The sequence below is a fragment of the Micropterus salmoides genome, unplaced genomic scaffold (assembly GCF_014851395.1).
Source record: "Micropterus salmoides isolate LMB-PRFRI ecotype aquatic unplaced genomic scaffold, ASM1485139v1 Ms_hic_scaffold_1, whole genome shotgun sequence".
Lineage (NCBI taxonomy): Eukaryota > Metazoa > Chordata > Actinopteri > Centrarchiformes > Centrarchidae > Micropterus > Micropterus salmoides.
Genome location: NW_024040040.1, coordinates 4,870,447 through 4,890,906, shown reverse-complemented (window position 1 = coordinate 4,890,906; position 20,460 = coordinate 4,870,447). Strand labels below are relative to the sequence as shown.

At 42.2% G+C, this 20,460-nt stretch overlaps 2 protein-coding genes across 16 annotated transcripts in view; one reads left to right on the top strand and one right to left on the bottom strand.

Moving 5' to 3' along the window:
- LOC119910112 (nucleotide-binding oligomerization domain-containing protein 1-like) overlaps positions 1-20,460 on the top strand; it is a 1,078,472-nt gene that overhangs the window by 760,575 nt on the left and 297,437 nt on the right. The window lies entirely within an intron of this gene.
- LOC119881802 overlaps positions 1-20,460 on the bottom strand; it is a 727,332-nt gene that overhangs the window by 690,823 nt on the left and 16,049 nt on the right. For 12 of the 15 annotated variants that reach the window (XR_005443641.1, XR_005443699.1, XM_038732940.1 and 9 more), the window contains 5 exons: positions 15,127-15,531; positions 11,461-11,865; positions 8,745-9,149; positions 1,198-1,656; positions 124-528 (listed from right to left, as the gene is read on the bottom strand). Coding sequence is in view for 13 of the 15 variants with exons in the window: in XM_038732940.1 (XP_038588868.1) it covers positions 124-528; positions 1,198-1,656; positions 8,745-9,149; positions 11,461-11,865; positions 15,127-15,531 (2,079 nt within the window). In the remaining 2 variants the exon portion in view is untranslated. The remainder of the gene's footprint in view (positions 1-123; positions 529-1,197; positions 1,657-8,744; positions 9,150-11,460; positions 11,866-15,126; positions 15,532-20,460) is intronic. The other 3 variants (XM_038710135.1, XM_038710817.1, XM_038711627.1) reach the window with 3 other exon arrangements.

The following is a 20,460-nucleotide window of genomic DNA, read 5'->3' as shown; positions in this document are numbered from 1 at the left end:
GGGACGAAACGTCTTCCAGTATCTTCAACCAAGTCCAGTTGCCCTTGATTTTAACCTTCGTTGGATAACTATGACCTGGATGACTGAGAATCTTCATAGACATATGAAGTTAAATTAATTTACCTGAGCTGTGAGATATAAGGCAGACACTGTAGGAAACTCCTCACTTCACTCTCTTCATCTGAGCAGCCTGTCAGCTCCACTGGTTTCTTCTCTGGTTGGAGTTTCAGCACTTCCAGGAGGATGGAGGTCTTTCTCTCTGAGAGGTCTATGGACCAGACTGCAGGAGCTGACTGGAAAACTGACTGTAATGATGGAAGGACTCTCAAGCCTGTTTCAGGATCATAAGAGTACAGGTCCAGCAGGAAATCACACCAATTCTCTTTCAGAGGGAATGATTGATATCTGCACACTGATGTTAACAGCTCCAGTATCTTCTCTCCTGTCTGCTGTTCCCTCTCTGCTGCCGCACAGAACAGATTCCCAAATAACTCGACTTCACCTATGTCTTCATACCAGGCAGGTAATCTGGAACGAAAATTGAACATTTTGTTATGATTTCTGTATTAAAGATTTTATGTTATACTGGAATACCAGTCCTGAACCAACAGGGTGGCTGAAAGGAAAACTTTACCCAAAACATTTTTTAATCAATTACCTCCAAAGCTGAAATACTGGACCACAAGTTTTAACATCCATCATTCTGTAAAACTCAATGAAACTTCATACAGTACTAGTGTAACATAATTAGAATTTCTAGTGGTTTACTGATCACATCCTGATGACATGTGGTTTCTTTTCAATATTGACAATAAACCACTTGATCAAAACCATCTCATTCACTCCTCTTACTCATTCATCGTTCAAACATCCTGCTCAGTTACAGCTCTTTTCTGATGAAAACAGCCTCAAGGGCACGATCTTGGTGCTCGATGGAGGAAACACGTATCAGCTCATGGGAGATGAGCAGGACTTTGTGGGAGCATTGCTAGGGGTTTTGATCTGCACAGAACTCTGGGTAATGTAGGAATAAACACATCGGGCTGCGTGGAATAAACAGGATGTCATCTATAAAACTAAACACAGTGATATAACGTTTATGTGGACTGATCACCTGAACATTTTACCATCACCTTCATACTAACAGTGAGTTTCCAGAAATGTCCACTGAAGTCATGTGAAGTACAATTCATTTACCTGAGCTGTGAGATATAAGGCAGACACTGTAGGAAACTCCTCACTTCACTCTCTTCATCTGAGCAGCCTGTCAGCTCCACTGGTTTCTTCTCTGGCTGGAGTTTCAGCACTTCCAGGAGGATGGAGGTCTTTCTCTCTGAGAGGTCTATGGACCAGACTGCAGGAGCTGACTGGAAAACTGACTGTAATGATGGAAGGACTCTCAAGCCTGTTTTAGTCTCATAGTCCTTCAGGTGGGAGCACAGATCCAGCAGGAAACCACACTGATAATCCTTGAAATCCTCATCATCATCATCTTCATTCAAGTATTCTTCAGTAAGAGGGAATGATTGATATCTGCACACTGATGATAACAGCTCCAGTATCTTCTCTCCTGTCTGCTGTTCTCTCTCTGCTGCTGCACAGAACAGATTCCCAAAGAACTCGACTTCTCCTGAGCCTCTAAACCGCCGAGAGAAACTGGAACGAGAATTGAACATTTTGTTATGATCTGATGTCAACAGCAGAAAAAAAACATGCATTACTGATATGGAGTTTATCTGCTGAAACCCTAAAAATACCTGCTGATGAGCAGAAGACAGTAAAATCAATCAACCTGAACCTCAAGTAACAATGATTTTAACAGGGATATGTGGATTTTCCTCATGGCCCTGTACACAGGATAAGAGGTCGACTATGAGTGAGAGTATATGGATTTTTAAGTAAATTATTCCCATAATGTTGAGTGATGCAGGAAAATCAGGCTCTACCCGTTCTCACTCCAAAGTCCTCAAATGCGCTACCATGGTCAAGACCCTTTAGTGATTTTTTAAAGCATTGGGGAGCCTACTACATACCATAAAAACATGGAACAATGTAGCTAGCCAAAGTACAAATGTATTTAGTTATCCTAAAGTTACCCTGTGTCTCACTTGGCCCTGACTCTCCCTGCAACAAATGTTTGTGAACACAGAACTGTCAATGCAAACTCTGATGACATGCTATTGGCCTAACAAAGTCTTTTTATTACACAAGTTATATAATTTACTATGTCTAGTAGCCATCCATACAACTACAAGGCTTTTCCTCCTCAGTTTTTTATATTCCTCCTCGTGTGACCTCTGTACTCTTCCTCTTAAAAGACTGTTGGATGTCTCTCGTCTCTGTGTGACCATTTTGACTATTTTTTAATTGTTTATGGACACGTAGCAAGTTTTTAAGGTCAAGCATGGTCATGGACAGGGGCAAACAAATGGGCCACGAGTTTGACCATGGTCAGTCCACTCTCTGGACAAAGAATTTGTCAGGGCCCTGTGTCTTTCAAGACCTTTGTTTCTGTATTTTTGAGAATTTTATGCAAGTAGAGTACATAACTAAGAGGGGGAAAAAACTAATCAAATAAAAGTATATTTAATCTGCTCTGCATCAGGTTATTTCTAGGGAATGCAATATGCTTTTCTGGTTGCTTATCTGTAATTTAGCAATTTCTGTTTAATACAATTATTTTCCTTTTTAAATCTCTATGAAGGTATTGATAAGATCACTATAACACTCTCGCTGCCCTAACAGTTGTATTAGTAGAGCAATAAAGCCTTAAACCGAAAAGGTGTTTGCCTAATTTTCTAAATGTTTGCATCTGCCCAGCTCTGTGACTGAGACAAGCAACAGACACCAGGGCTGATCTGCATAACTGCGCACAGCCTGGATGACCGCTCATTTTGGTTAATGAAGCAAAATGCACATTATAGACTGGGGAAGTTATGAATGGAAAATGTAGCAAAATTAAAAGTAGATTACTGGCCCTTAGAAAATACTGAAGAGTAAAAGTAGGCTACAGTTTTAAACAAGGAATGTGAAACTTATTTTATTTATTTATTTAGCAAATTTGCGTTACTTGTAACAAGTTACTACCCACCCTGCTGCAGGCGTCCTCACTGCTGTGAGAAAGAAAAGTCTGTAATATTGAGGCACTTTGCAGCAGCTGCCTAGAGTGAACTCTGTCTTTTCAGCACCACCTTTGCGTTGTGTCGCATGTTTGCTATAGGCCTACATATTTTTTTCCGCGTTTCAACCATTTATTTATGTCTGATGTGGAGTGTGTGATTGATTGTCACTCATAGTAAACATAATTTTTAACATCCATCATTCTGTAAGACCCACTACAACTATGAAACATACAGTTGTAGTGGTTCAACCAGCCTCTCACCTCAAGGATGAGGGGAGATCAGATTCTGCCAATGGGGGATTTTTCCTCCCCTGGAGTTGGCTTTGATATACAGACTAGAGACATTCCTTTGTACTTTGGTAAGGACCTACATAGACTCAATCAGACACGAATCGCTTAAGGATTGTGTATTCAGGAACTATCCAAACCACTCTCGCCGTAAAGGTGTCACTGAAGAAACTCTGCAGGACAGCAAAAGGGCAGTTGCAACCCTTTCCAACCACAAATTACCATCAACATCAAAAGTACCATGAAGCCCTGTCTCATCCTGATTCCTTTCCCACAGAGTCACTTCTTTCTCTAGCTGATGTGAGATGTGAACATGATAAGCCACAGAAATGTGAAAAAGAGGGACACTAACAAGCATGCTTTTGTGAGCTAAAGGAATGTTTCATTAGAAACTGTGTTTTGTTCTGCTTAAATAATACTCCTTGTTAAGTTAGTAGTGGCGTTTGCCTCTTAGTTTAATAGTAATTACCCTGTTGTTATCCTTTAGTGATGTTGGAAAGCTAGAGAATCATAAGAAAGCAATCTTGAAGAGTTTCCTCTTTCCTCCTTCTGTTTTTTTGTCTAATAATCACTGTCTGTTTAGTTTAACTAATGCTTTAGCTAAATGTTTCCGTATCTAATTTCTTATTAAAACGTGCATCTGCACATTCCTCTTGTATAATAATGTATAATCCACTTCCCAGTTCCCTTCCTGCTTTCTTACAGTGCAAACGCTTTACTGCTTGCTCTTGCCTCTCCTTGCATTCTTTTGCTTAAATTCTTTTTTTTCCTGCTAGAAATCAGCAGCTCTTGGATACTTTTAAATCACTGGGACTGTCAGATAAAGTAGGCTCTTGCAATACTTTAAAACCTTTTATGATCTCAGTGCTACGCGAGTGCGGCCTATCAATAGCACTAGCCTGTACTGCAGTGACTGTAGCTATAGCTAATGCTAATTAGCAACATGATGCCCCCCTTCTCCATGGACGACTTCTACAAACTTCTACAGAAAATTACTGTGCTGGAAACCAAGATCCACAGGTTGGAAGTGAATGTGGAAGTGAATGGATTATGTGGGAATGACACCACTTTACCGTGGACCCAAAACAGTGGACAAGAGCATGCTAACACACGGCTAATTAGCACCAACAAGACTACCAAGAAGCAGGAGGCCTGTGTACTGGGTAATAAATCTAAAAGTGCGATTCCTCCCTGGAACGCTCTTGGTGCAAAACCTAAGAGTAAATCATTTCCTTTGGAAATGGGAGGACGACAGGCAGAACCAGCGCCCTGAGATTTGTGATGCGACTGGCTGGCCTGCATTATCATCCAGGCAGAATGCCTCTTCCACCCCTGTTCTTGGTAGGACACAGCCGTGGACAGCTGCAAAAGGGAGAGTTAGCAACAAACCTCCCCGAGTGTGCAACAGCAGAATAGATTTTCACCACTATTGCAGGACCCTGGATCTCCGTCTGATGACCTGGCAGCATGTGCAGTCTCTGCTTTCCAAAGGATACGGTGTCTGACTTGGCAGAAAGAATCCTGCATATCGTGGCTGAACATCCTACTGTGAAAAACATCATACTGCACATCGGGGCCAATAATGTTGTGAAGCAACAGTCTGAAGTGTTGAAAGAGGAATTTAATAATCTGTTGAACACGGTCAGCTCTTTGAATGCTGTCAGTGGCCCTATACCGCCAATCCGAAGAGGAGCTGAGAGATTCAGCAGACCGATGGCATTGAACACGTGGCTCTCAACGGCATGTACTGTCCATTCAGTGCATTTCATCGAAAACTTTTACTTTCTGTGGGACCGCAGACATCTTTTTAAGGCAGATGGACTTCGCCTTAACAAGTCAGGAGTAAAATTGTTCAGCTCCAACCTGTTTTACTTTCTGCATCACTCATCTGTTCCCTCTGCCAAGGACTAGAGACAAGAGGAATCAAAACAAGAAGAAGACATAACACAACACACCAGAAACATTGAAGGAGAGCCACCCCAGCCCCCGCCAGAAGAGAGCTCTGATCACGGGAGACATCTGAGCCAAGAGGAAGAGTCTCCACCTCTATAACTGAAAACCAATAGTGAGGATTCACCATCTTTACCCCACCAATGCCCATCCAGGTCACCCTTTCTCCCCTCTCCCCCCTCTTGGACTTCACTGATCACATGGAAGACCTGGTTAGAGCTGGGACCAAAGTTACTCCCCGCTCCTTCACTCGCTCCACTCTACCATAAACCCCCCTCATCGTCCACCTCCACCACTGGCTCTAAGTCCTCCGGGTTTGACACATCTGTCAAAAGTACAGCGCCCAACCCGTCCTCCCGCTCCATAATGGCAAAAAAGCCCAGTAAGCTCTGTCTGATAAGTACTGGGTCCCGGCTACAAGGAAAATAGCACTCATGACTCTTCCCAGGACAAGCCGGGGCCCAGTGTGCTGTTAGTCTTCTCCATCCCTGTCTTGATAGGTAACAGAAAAAGCATGGTGAATGTGTTAAGAAAGAGGAAGCACTCAACATATCCTGCAAATTTAGTATTAATTCCTCGTCAGCCGCAGCCTGTTGAAAAAAGTGGGCCAGATATTGTTTTTAACACACTAAAATTAGCTTTGTTAAACATTAGGTCTTTGGCAGGAAAAACATTTTTAATCTGACAAAAATGGCATGTGGATTTCCCCAAGGCTCCATTCTGGGACCTCTTTTGTTTAACATTTACATGCTTCCACTGGCTCAGATTATGAAAAACAACTAAATATGTTACCTTAATTATGCAGATGACACACAGATTTACATAACCATTTCACCAGGGGGACTATGATCCCATACAGGCGCTGAGTAACTGTATTAAGCAGGTCAACGATTGGATGTGCCAGAACTTCAATTAAACAAGGATAAAATGAGGAACGATTGAAAGTCAGTGCTCGACTTCAATCTGTAATGTTAAGAACCACAAATCAAGCCAGAAATCTTGGTGTGGTCATGGACCCAGACCTGAATTTGAGAAGCCATATTAAGACAATTACAAAGTCTGCCTACTATCACCTGAAGAATATATCAAATATTAAAGGATTTATAAAGCGCTAAGTGGTTTAGGGCCAAAATACATTTCCGATTTTCTGGTTCGTTACGGACCATCCAGACCTCTCAGGTCATCTGGGGCAGATCTGCTTTCTGTCCCCAGAGTCAAAACTAAACAAGGAGAAGCAGCGTTCAGTTATTATGCTCTGTATATTTGGAACAAACTCCCAGATAACTGCAAGTCTGCTGAAACTCTCAGTTCTTTTAAATTAAGACTGAAGACTTTTCTTTTTACCATTGCTTTTAATTAAATATTTAAGATTTTTCTTTTTATTGATAACTTACACTGCACTGTAACTTTTACTGTCCGTTTTTTTTTTCTTTGTTCCCTGTTGCTTTTATGTTTTATGTAAAGCACTTTGAATTACCTTGTTGTTAAAATGTGCTATACAAATAAACCTGCCTTGCCTTAAACTTCGTCTGTGAAGATTCTCAGTCATCCAGGTCATAGTTATCCAACGAAGGTTAAAGAAAAGACTTTAAACTTTGTTCGATCTCTTAAACTTCCTGTAACTCCGATCTCTTTTCCCTGTACTTTCAGCTTTTGACTATTTGTTTGGAGCTGCTTGGGAAGAAACTTTCCCCAGACTTTGTTAAACTCGGCAACGTCAACTAGCCTATATTCCCTGGGCCTCGCGAACCTACGGTGAATGTATGTTTCTTATTGGATTTTGTTGTCTTGAGTTACCCGACCGTTTTACACAACTTTTGGACTCAGAAACACAGAAAGTTCTTTCAATCCTCATCTCGGGTTGAACTAAGCCCCTGCTCCAACGACAGAGTTGGAGGATCTTCCACTGAGCTGTAGCGACACCACCAGAACTCAGAGCGCCAAGCCACGGCAGACGGCCCATTACTGCGAGCGTCTTTTCCACCACCCCAGTCAGTCAAGGACTCCGGACAAATCCATCGGTTAAAAACTTGCTCGAGGAGTGGGGTCGCGTGCCAAGCGCCCAAAGGCTTGATCACCGCACGAGCTCAGCCGACTGTGAGCCTTGACCACAGAGGAGGAAAACCACAAAAGTAAGGCTTGAACAAACTACATTCTGTGACTGGTTGGTGTCCTATATTTGGTCCTAATCTTTAGTTCAGAAATCCCTGGTTTATTTAAACTCCATTTGCAACCTAACTCAATATCATTCGTTCCCTCACTCCCTTAGAATTACTCTCCATCCACTACACCAAGCTGAAATTTTATTGAGCCTATTATCCTGATTTTGGTCTTACTGCATATTCTGTTCATTACATCCTGGTTTGTTCCATGTTCGACTGTTATTCTTGTAATATTCCCATATTTACTCACACTGATTATTGTAAATATTTCAGAATATTAATATTAATTTTTTTTATTAAAAAAGGTAAAGTAGGTATTCTACTAGTGTAACATAATTAGGATTTCGAGTGGTTTACTGATCACATCCTGATGACATGTGGTTTCTTTTCAATATTGATAATAAACCACTTGATCAAAATCATCTCATTCACTCCTCTTAATCATTCATCTTTCAAACTTCCTGCACATCCTACAGCTCTTTTCTTGGCTATATTAGAGTCAGGGGAGCCAATAAATGAGCATCCAGCATCCATGACCAATCACATGTTGGGATTAAAAATAAAAATGATTAAGAGCTTAAAATGTGAACCACTTTAAGAAATGTGGTTCATTAATATCAGTGTGTTCGTCGTAGCTCCACTAAAATCAATATGTTAGTCAACACTAACACATTGATGTACTTAGAGGGGAAACATCTTTTAATGCAGGAAACTACTGCTTCATCCCTGAGATTTGCTAAATCATAGCAAAAAGATTCCAGGAGGATGGAGGTCTTTCTCTCTAAGAGGTTTATGGACCAGACTGCAGGAGCTGACTGGAAAACTGACTGTAATGATGGAAGGACCCTCAAGCCTGTTTTAGTCTCATAGTCCTTCAGGTGGGAGCACAGATCCAGCAGGAAACCACCACATTTCTCTTTCAGAAGGAATGATTGATATGTGCACACTGATGATAACAGCTCCAGTATCTTCTCTCCTGTCTGCTGTTCTCTCTCTGTTGCTGCACCGAACAGAATCACAAAGAACATGGTTTCTTCTGAAGGTTTTGATAATTGAGGCACAAAACTGAAATTATGAGGATTAAAAGTATGGGATCTTTGTCTCTTATCAAATAGAACCAGAACATTTCTGTGTGAACTTTGGTATGAAATACGCTATGATAATTATATGCATGAAGACAAAATCTAGTGAAAACAGAAGTAATGAAGATGATAAGCTTTTACCTGAGCTGTGAGATATAAGGCAGACACTGTAGGAAACTCCTCACTTCACTCTCTTCATCTGAGCAGCCTGTCAGCTCCACTGGTTTCTTCTCTGGTTGGAGTTTCAGCACTTCCAGGAGGATGGAGGTCTTTCTCTCTGAGAGGTTTATGGACCAGACTGCAGGAGCTGACTGGAAAACTGACTGTAATGATGGAAGGACCCTCAAGCCTGTTTCAGGATCATGAGAGTACAGGTCCAGCAGGAAATCACACCATTTCTCATTAAAAGAGAATGATTGATATCTAGACACTGATGATAACAGCTCCAGTATCTTCTCTCCTGTCTGCTGTTCTCTCTCTGCTGCTGCACAGAACAGATTCCCAAAGAACTCGACTTCACCTGAGCCTTTAAACCAGAAAGAGAAACTGAAACAAGAATTGAACATTTTGTTATGATCTGATATCAACAGCAGAAAAAGAGCCATGCATTACTGATATAGGTGGATTTAAATAATATTTAAATTTTTCACAAAAAAAAAAACATTAACCGACTGACTGAATGTCAGAGTCACAGCAGAGGAGGGTGGTGTGGACATGATATAAAAAACATCTCTGATCATGAAGAGTAATGCTACTCTGCAGTTCATCAATGAAGTGTCTGAACTCCAGTCTGTTAACAGACAGACACTCTCTTCTATGAAACGTCTGGATCCTCACAGCCGCTGCGTTATTAGATGCTATGAAGAACCGGTTGTGGGTCAAATCACGCCCCTAGACTGGTTTCTTTACTTTCGTGTTTTATTGCTGTATGAGTGTTTTCTTTGAGAATTTACTTTCATGATTAGAGAGGCTGCTGTCAGTCATTTTAAATGTTTTCATGTGCAGTAAAGTCACAGCAAATATAGTGTGGCATTTAAACGGCAAAACAAAAAAAAACTGACGGGACAGACAGAGGAAACAGAATTCAACTTTTAGCTTCTAAAATAATTTAGACGGTCCAATGGAGCTCAGGATTGATCAGGAGGACAGCTGCTTTATTCCAAACTGTTTCATTGTAAGAACCTAGACTGTGTGTGAGACCTTTTGGATATGTAGAAGAACACCGAACATGAGTTAACATTAGATCCTGACTAATCCTGTCAGCGTGTTGGGAGTTTTTAAATAATGAATGAAGTTATGCTGCTGTGCCTCCTGCATAAATGTGCACAGCATCTCTTACCATCGGAGTAATGCGGCCCTAAAATAAAAACAGTGAAATACTGCACCGATGAATTTAGACCTGTTTGTTTTTGGTCACCTTAAGATAGCAATGCGCCAACAATTTGCCTGACCACACCTCTTTTTACACCAACAGTGGTTACACCTAGGCGCAAAGATGGGCACGTGTGCATTTGTTATATAAACAACATTAAAACCGACAATTGCGACGGTTTGAAACTAGCAATGACACTTGAGCTGCGCTTTGCGCCAGGTGCAAGATAGGGCGCTAAGGAACAAAGAAGCTGGGAAAAAACACAAGAGGAAAACCTAAAAATTAATGAAGAGGAACCCAGGAAGCAAAACACAATGACACTGAGACTAATAATTTTCAAAAACAAAACATGAAACATGAAACACTGAACACCAACCCTGAACCATGACAATAACTAATGCTTTGGCCACATGCATTAAATAGCCAAGAAATTGACACCCTTTCATCCTCATCAGTTACTGTCATATTTAAGATATTCAACTATAAAACCCACACTCCTAGCTTACTATGGAGTATGAGAATGTTCATATTGAACGGAACAGTTTAGGATTTCATTGTTTTTGTTGACTTGGCCTATAACATGTAATAAAATGTACCTCTGACACAGGGCCACAACCAGGGTTTAGACATTAGTGAGATCCAGATTTGTTTTTGATAATAGAGCATATTTACAGTAATTCATTCCAAAATGACACCAAAACACAACAAAAGTTATACAATACAGTCAGAAACAAATGTGTGTGTGTGGTACAGTGAAGGCTTAAACCGTGCAGTGGAAACACTAAAAGGCTGTTCGTGGTCTTTCTCCCCTCTGCTTGGCTCACTAATATTGCATAAAATAAGAGATACAGAAAAACAAGCTATGATCAGATAGTGCAAACATGGAAATCTTTGTTTATTAAATTTCACAACATGCGTTGGGCTAAATCTATCTCAAATGTAGCCTACAAAGTCATCACAGGAATTACATGTGCAGACATAATGTGCACTATGACAAAATTAAAATACAGCAGGTTAGCACTGAAAGCTCTGGTTGTTATTACAGCCTAATAACTAGATGTCAGAAGCTGTTTGCACTGTTTTGTCAAGGTAAAAGGAGCTACACTGGTGTGATGGATTGGCTCTTACAATATCTGAATAATCATGTATGCACAAATCATCCACCGCCCCCCCAACTAATTATTTTCTCAGATTTAGCCTGTTAACTTTTCAGTTGGTTTCGTTTAGAAAGATTTTAATAACTCTTGACTCTTCTTGATTATTCACTGTTCAAACATCCATCTAAGTCAACGCTCATCGATTGGCTCTCCTAGAATCAGCGTAGCCAGTGAATGACCGTACTGTCCAGCAATCATGAACAATCACATTTTGTAACCAAATATGTTCATGATTCAGTACTGAAAATGTGAACCACTTAAAAATGTCAGATGACTCAGACAGTAAATCCAACACCAACACAGATATACTTAAAGGGGAACCATTTACCTGAGCTGTGAGATATAAGGCAGACACTGTAGGAAACTCCTCACTTCACTCTCTTCATCTGACCAGCCTGTCAGCTCCACTGGTTTCTTCTCTGGTTGGAGTTTCAGCACTTCCAGGAGGATGGAGGTCTTTCTCTCTGAGAGGTCTATGGACCAGACTGCAGGAGCTGACTGGAAAACTGACTGTAATGATGGAAGGACCCTCAAGCCTGTTTCAGGATCATAAGAGTACAGGTCCAGCAGGAAATCACACCATTTCTCTTCAAGAGGCAGCGATTGATATCTGCACACTGATGATAACAGCTCCAGTATCTTCTCTCCTGTCTGCTGTTCTCTCTCTGCTGCTGCACAGAACAGATTCCCAAAGAACTTGACTTCACCTGAGCCTCTAAAGCGCTGAGAGAAACTGGAACGAGAATTAAAATTTTTGTTATGATCTGATGTCAACAGCAGAAAAAGAGCCATGCATTACTGATATGGAGTTTATCTGCTAAAAGCCTACAAATACCTGCTGATGAGCAGAATACAGTAAAATCAATCAACCTATAACTCTATAATATAATACAATATGATTTTAACAGGTATATATGTGGATTTTAGAAAACTTTTACTAAAATTATTTACAAAATGTTTAAGCAACCAGGAAAGTCATTTCAATATAGATAAATGAACCACTTGATCAAAATCCTCTCCTCAGTCCTCAAGCTCAAAGCCCATTTCCAGGAAAGTGGGGATATTTTCCAAAATGCAATAAAAACAAATATCGGGATTTGTTCATTCACACAAACCTTTATTTAACGGACTAAAGTACAAAGACTTTATTCTGTAAATATAAACAAAATTAGAATTTTATACCAGCAAAAAAGTTTACTATTGTGTTACATCACCTTTACTTTTAATAACGCTTTCTAATTGTTTAGTAACTAATGATACTAATTGTTCCAGTTTTGCAATTGGAATTCTTGCTTGAAAACCTTAAGCTGCTCATAGTCTGTGGTTGCCGTTGTTTTATGCTCAAAGAAGAGTCTGCAAGATGGTGGAGCAGAACAACTTCTGGTTCAAACGAGGAGCGAGGAAACAGCAAATAAGGGATTTGAGATGCACCTAATGTGTCTTGACACTTGTCCTCCTCTCACAGCCTCTCCACCGGGATGCCCCAAGGCTTGGTGATAGGGACCCTTCTCTTCTTGATTTACACCACCCTAACTGGGGCTGATCATTCGCTTGCATGGTTTCTCTTACTACTGATCCGCAGACTATACAAAAGTCTACCTGTCCTTGGTCATTCCGCTTTGCTTTCCACAACATAAGAAGAATCAGGCCAAACCTTACTCAGTATGCCACCCAACTTCTGCTGCAGCCCATGGTTACATTTACATTTATTAATTTAGCTGACGCATTTATCCAAAGCGACTTCCAATTGCTATGTTGCACGCCTCTGGGCTCGCTCACGGACACATTGATGTCTCATTGTGGGGGATTGAATCCGGGTCTCTCACGCCAAAGGCGTGTGTTTTATCCACTGCCCCATTGCCACCCATTTGTTATCTCTCGCCTCGACTATTGTAACACCCTGCTAGTGGGTCTTCCAGCTTGTGCGGAAACCCCTACAAATGGTTCAGAACGAGCTAGCGCATCTGGTTTTCAAATCAACCCAAAAGGACTCCTCACTCCACCACTCACTGACTACCCATGCCCTCCCGAATCAGATTCAAGTCAGAGGAGAGGAAAGAGGGCCAGGAGAGGAGCCATGCTGGCCCAGCTTGGAAATAGCCTAATTCTGCTCCTTAAGATCCGGTCTTGACAAAATGGGATTCATGTTGACCAAGCAACGGAATTCAGAGACTGTTGTGTCCACATCGTTACAGAGACCTGCCCCATCAACATCCCGAATCAAGCACTCGGCAGACGGCCCGTGTTCCGAGCTGTCATTGCAAGACTCCGGCAAGATGAGAGGAGGTTTTACATCAATGACGCTTGGTACACAAACACAGTCAGGATGGACTCTGTTTATCAAATGTCAGACTGTTTATTGTGAAGATGATACTTTCATATTATCATCTGGTTGTTGCTGTTTACATTCACCCCAGATGCAAATTCAAAAATGTACTGTTGATTTTCTGGGTGAATACATGTATGTATATATGTATATAAATAACTGTATTGTTTTTATTTTATATATGTTACCATTTAACATAGGCCTACACTTATATGTTGTGTGTGTAGCATGAAGGAACTAAAAATTTTATTTTGTTATGCAGCCTTGTGCTGTATAATGTCTAATATACATCCTTGTAAAACAATCAGAGTGTCACCTCCCATTCCCTTTAAAAGCCATGTGTGCTTGTGCCTTGGTGCATTGCTATTATAATGGCGGATAAATCGATGAAAACATCGGACGAAACCATCAAATGATTGATTGAATTTCAGACTCACAGCAGAGACGTTATTTCCTCTGCAGCTCTGTGGTTCATCAGTGAAGTGTCTGAACTCCACAGCAGACTGTTAACAGACAGATATGTCTGGATCCTCACCGCCGCTGCATTATTATAAACTATGATGAACCGGTCGTGGGTCACATCTCTCTCTCTTACACTGGTTTCTTTCTTTTGTGTTTCATTACTGTACGAGTATTTTCTTTAATGGTACAATAATGATTAGAGAGGCTGCTGTCAGTCATTTTAAACGTTTCCATGTGCAGTTAAGCCAGCAAATATCATGGGGTGTTTAAGAAACAACAACAAAAAAAATGTACTTATAAACTTGACAGGATAGAGGATACTCTCCAGAGGAGAGGATTGACCAGGGCGGCTGTTTACTATGAACAGTTTCACTGGATGAACCTGAACTGTGTGTGAAACATTTTGGATGTGTAGAAGAACATAGAACATTAATTAACATTAGATCCTGACTGATCCTGTCGGCGTGTCGAGAGATTTTAATAATCAATGAAGTTACGCTGCTGTGCCTCCTGCGTAAATGTGCACAGCATCTCTCATAAGAACACCATACCACTTTAGATTTGTTTGGGGTTTTTTTGTGGTTAATGGCGCCATCGCTTTCTGCTGCCTCAAGATAGCAATGCGCCAACAATTTGCCGGACCACACCTCGTTTTAAGACCAAAACTCCCATGGCTTTGGTGTTAGGGCTACATCGCCACCTGTTGGTTTGGCATGAGACAGTGCATCCATTGTGTTTTTGCATTCTCATGTGGCTGGAGAAATTGCTTTAAACTGAAGGGGGAAAAAATGTTTAAAAAATAACCATGTATGTGTAGACTAGCCCTAAACCAGGCCCACGTTTGTTGACTCAGCAGGGATATTACATGAGAAAAGTTGAACCAAAGGAGAATACATATGAAAGGAATACAGAATGCCTTGTATTTTTTTCCATTATGAATATCCCTTGCCACCTGAAATTTGTATATTCCTAGATATCAATGAAGACATTTACAACATATGTGGATGCAGAAAATGCAAAAACTTTACATTAAAAAAGTATTTAATGATCAAAATTTTCTGAGGGAGAACCTCAAGGGTGTGCCTTTTCTGGCTTTCACCTCAAAAACTGCTGTTTCAATTTCTTCAGTCATGAAAGTCGTTTGGTTTTTTGCTTTAGGCGCGGATGACTCATGAACACATATGTACATATAGGGGGACCATTTACCTGAGCTGTGAGATATAAGGCAGACACTGTAGGAAACTCCTCACTTCACTCTCTTCATCTGAGCAGCCTGTCAGCACCACTGGTTTCTTCTCTGGTTGGAGTTTCAGCACTTCCAGGAGGATGGAGGTCTTTCCCTCTGAGAGGTTTATGAACCAGACTGCAGGAGCTGACTGGAAAACTGACTGGAATGATGGAAGGACCCTCAAGCCTGTTTCAGGATCATACAAGTACAGATCCAGCAGGAAATCACACCATTTCTCTTTAAGAGGGAATGATTGATATCTGCACACTGATGTTAACAGCTCCAGTATCTTCTCTCCTGTCTGCTGTTCTCTCTCTGCTGCTGCACAGAACAGATTCCCAAAGAACTCGACTTCACCTGAGCCTCTAAACCGCTGAGAGAATCTGGAACGAGAATTGAACATTTTGTTATGATCTGATGTCAACAGGATGTAAATTAGCTCCAATCCAGCATCCATGACCAATCACATGTTGGGATTAAAAATAAAAATGATTAAGAGCTCAAAATGTGAACTACTTCCAGAAATGTGGTTCATTAATATCAGTGTGTTTGTCGTAGCTCCACTAAAATCAATATGTTAGTCAACACTAACACATTGATGTACTTAGAGGGGAAACATCTTTTAATGCAGAAAACTATTGATTCATCCCTAGAATTTGCTAAATCACAGCAAAAAGCTGTAAAACAGTAAAAAAGAACATCAGTGGTCCTGAAGAAGACCAGAACTCCTCATCATCAACATAACGGTGATGGTCTCTGTTGCTGACATTGATGGAGCTTGTTGGATCACATCATTATAGCTGAGTCTCTGTTTCCTTTTTACTGAGTCCATAGATGACTGATGAAAACAGCCTCAAAGGAATAAACTCGGTGCTCGATGGAGGAAACGCGTATCAGCTCATGGGAGATGAGCATGGGTCTCATTTATAAACTGTGCGTATGTACAAAACAGGGCTGGAAACGTGCGTACGCCACTTCCAAAGCAAAGGTTGTGATCTATAAAAAACAAACTTGACGGGAGAATGTGCGTCCTGTAAGTAAACTCTGAACCATGCGTAGGCACGTAAAGAGGAGAAAAGAGAAACGGCGACTCACATGGCAGAAAGATGAAACGGTTTGAAATGAATAGGCCTACTATTGTGTATATTAAATCGAAATATTACCTCTGAGTATTATAGGTTTAAAGCCTTTCTGAAGAAACAAACACCCATTTGATTGATTTTCCCTGAAGTGTACAAAAAAATCATCATCAAGATCATTTGCAGCGTATAAACAGAACCAGAATTAGGAAAATACACACAAACGGAGATATCTGTTTCTGCAAAAGAACGCCTCAAATATGTTGTAGGCCTACAGTTTAATCAGGAATCATATTAATTAATACTTGCATGCAGGACAATTTATTCTCGTAAATAAAAGCGAACAAGATGAGAAATTACATTTAAATTGATGCCGTTATAATTGCATCAATCGAGCAAATACGAGTGCATAGTTTCTTGTACCCTATTGTTATCACGTGTTTGTTGCCTTACCGAGCAAAATGCTGTACAGCAGCGTGAATGTGATGCGCTGCTTGTAAAAACACATTATGGAAATACAAGACTATTTTATGTCATTTACAACAAGTCATATTTCTTTCAAATCATCAGGAGCCTCGTTAAGTGAGAGGACTGTAAATAAATAAATATTTAACCACAAGTGGAAGTCATTTGGTTTACTCTCTTTTCAAACAGGGGAATCCCAATTAGTAGTCATCCCGTCTTACTGTGTGTGTCCCTCCAGCCAGTGATGTCACTACTCAGGAGGTAGGCCCCTTCCTGCAGATCGGTTATAAAGGGGGGGTGTATAAAAGGCTCTGATATTTCTGGGTGCCTGCCGCTTTAAGACTCTTCTTCTGTGGTTACGGTAGGGGAAGTGTGTAGCTAGTGTGTTGGCTATAGTGGGAACTGAAAACTTTTCAAGTTCAACGAGCATAGTTTAGCCCACGTACCTGTGACGATTAGCATGTTTATTTCCTCCTGAATGATCCAGCTTCCAATATGCCATGTGTTGAGTTAATGACGAAAAGTAAGTGACAGCAACTTTGTTGTGTTTGTTTCTGTATTGTAGAGTTAACATGCATTCACATGTGGCCAGCGTGGTGAGTGAGATTTCTAATGTTAGCACAATGTTCATGTTGTAAAACGCTGCAGGAAATAATAAGTTACCTGGTGTGAGCCTTCTGATGTCTAAGTTATGCAGTGACACCTATAACCTTGAAGTAGTGAGTGTTCGTATCGTGTTTATTAGACCATGTGCAGACGCTATTGTGTAGTAGCCTCGGCTAGCCAGAGGGTGTCGCCATTGCTCCTTATGTGAACCCCTTTCAATGCAATCTATGATGTAAACTGGTCAGTGAGCTACGTGAAGCTCCTTATGTCTTTCCAAGGAGTAATATCCACATTTCTGTAATTGTAAACTTATGTTTAAAGGGGAATAGCAATGTTTTGAGATGTTTATGTTGGATGATTTAATTACATAATGTATGTGGATTTATTATTCACGTTGCATAGTAATTCAAGTACCTAATGGTGATTTATTTGGTTTATACAGACTATAATGACAAAGATGGAAATTGGAATGTTCTGATGAGTACTGCTGGAGCTCAATACAGTTGAAGGAAGAAATTACATCTCCTCGTCTTCATTCCTGTGTCCTGTCCGATACACCATCCTGTTCACTAGCTGAAAACCTTGATGAACTAGCCCTACCTAGTTGCCTCAGTAACATTGGTCCTTCGAGCCGGATCAGTAGTATTCAGGATGGAGTCAGAGGAAGAGATGTATCCTGATGTGAGACCTAAACGGCAAATACGTCGACCCACCAGACTTCAAGACTTTGAAGTGGACTATATGGGATATAGTCAACGAGATCAGTTGCAGTGGGCCCTGCCATCCCCTACCTTGGATGGGACAATGTTCCTCACCCGGGCGGGTCCAGGCCAGATGACCCCCTTTCAGACAACCCACTCTCACTCTGGCGGCTTCACTGGGAATGCTGCTCACCTTGAGATTCCTCAGCTAGCCCCAGCCCACAGCCAGAGGAGAGATTTGGATGGGTTTATCCTGCCTGCACAAACACCCTCATCCCAGCAGAGCCCAGCACTGGAGTCTCGTTTCCAGGAGGAAATTAGAGCTATTCGAGAGGAGAACGCTAAGCTGCTCCAAACACAACAGGCCTTCCAGACAGGTATAAAGGAACTTAATGAAGCACGGCACGAGATGAAAGAGCTAATGGAGGTGGCCCGTTCACTGAGAGCAGACCTGGCCCAAGCGAACAGCCCAGCCTCGAACTACAGTAACCCCAAATCTCTACAAACCGGTGCTGTAGCCTCAAGGAATTACCCTGTTGCAGCACACTCAAAGGAAATGGAGGTGGAGGACTGGCCTGATCCGCCACCCTGGCCTGAACCTGATGAGAACCTGTCGAGAGGCATGGGCAACCTCAGGATTGAGGAACAAGAGCTAGACAGTAGCTGGCTCTACTTCCCCCCTGAAGCTAGAGTATGTACGCCTTGTAAGCCTCCACCACTGACACAGCAGCCTCCTCAGCATCCTACTCCTGCTCCTGACCGAGGTAAATCACCATACCCCTCTGCACGACCCCCTCAGCTGCTCACACGCCCAGCCCCAACCCATGCACTCTTAATGCAATCAGCGCCTGCACAAGCCTACCATCAATTAGCAGCCACTGGAGCCGTACATGGCATGCCGCCACCTAATCAGTGTATGCAGCTACCAGGGAGAGAACAAGTGTATCGAGGGCCCCAACCCATAATCCCAAAGTTCATTCACCCGGATCCCAGTGAGTTTGCCCGGCTTTGCATAGCTCTACAGAACCTACTCCCATCTAATGCTACAGAATTCTTCAAGTATGCATATCTAAACTCACCAACCCCATATAGTGACACTATGGCAGCCCTCCATGATAAATTTGGTCAGCCCCATCAGCTCGCCTTAAGGAAGATAGCAAGCGTTCTAGAAACCCCTGAAGTCAAGCGTGGAGATACGGTGGCATTCCAAAGGTTCTCTCTCCAGATACAATCGTTAGTGGGCTTGTTGCAGACTTTGGGTCCTGAAGGGGAAATTGAACTGAACTGTGGCTCACATGTTGCTCGTCTGCTGAGTAAGCTCCCTCCCGAACAGCGAGCTGATTTCCGTCGTCATCAGTTCAAGCAGTTAGGGGCTACCCACACTCTGCAGGATTTGGCAGAATGGCTTCGCTATGAATCGTGGTGTCAGGGTTTCGACAGTCAGACTACTGGACGTAGCATTAAGGAAAGGCAGAATGTGAAGGCTGATGGTCGGCCTGCGATACAAACGGTGACCGTCCTACATGGAGCCGGTGAGTCTGCAGAGACTGCGTCTCTGTCCCACAAAGAGAATTCAGCGAAGAAAGGGGCCAAGAGTAAAGCCTACTGTGCCTACTGTGAGAGCACGGAGCATTATCTCAGTCAGTGCAGTGCAGTCTCCAACCTATCCAAAGACCAGCTTAGAGAGTGGATACGGGTTAACAAGCGGTGCTGGCGCTGTACACGTGCTCATCAAGCAGCCCAGTGCACATTGAAGAAACCCTGCAACATCTGTCAGGGAAAACATCTACTGGCTCTCCACGAGATAAATACAAGAGCAGAGAGGGGTAATAAAGATGTAGCAGTTAAAGAAGAGAGCTGCTTAACAAGCTCTGCCTCTGACTCACTTTACCTGGACAGACCTGGAGCTGGTAATCGAGTCATGTTAAAGGTCGTCCCTGTGCTTGTTCATTATGAGGACCGGACACTCGACACCTTTGCAATCCTCGATGATGGGTCAGAGAGGACTATGTTGTTGCCAGCAGCCGCTAAGTTTCTTGGCATCAAGGGCACTCCTGAAGCTCTTCCTCTGCGTACAGTCCGTCAAGACATCCAGATACTCCATGGACACACGGTGTCTTTCCGAGTCTCACCAGCTGCAAACCCTCGGACTAGCTACAAGATCAATGATGCCTTCACAGCTGGCCGCCTCAGCTTAGCGCACCATACTTACCCTATTGACCGCCTGCAGCGGAAATACAAACACCTGAGTGGCATCCCCTTACCTGCCTTCAGAGACGCTCAACCAACACTCCTGGTAGGTTCCGACAACCCTCAGCTGATAACACCTGTCGAGCCCGTCAGACTTGGTCCACCAGGTGGCCCAGCCGCAGTTCACACCAGGCTTGGGTGGACTCTTCAAGGCCCCACTCCATTCATGGGGCGGCCCATCCAACCTGCGCAGTGTCTGTTCACTTCATCT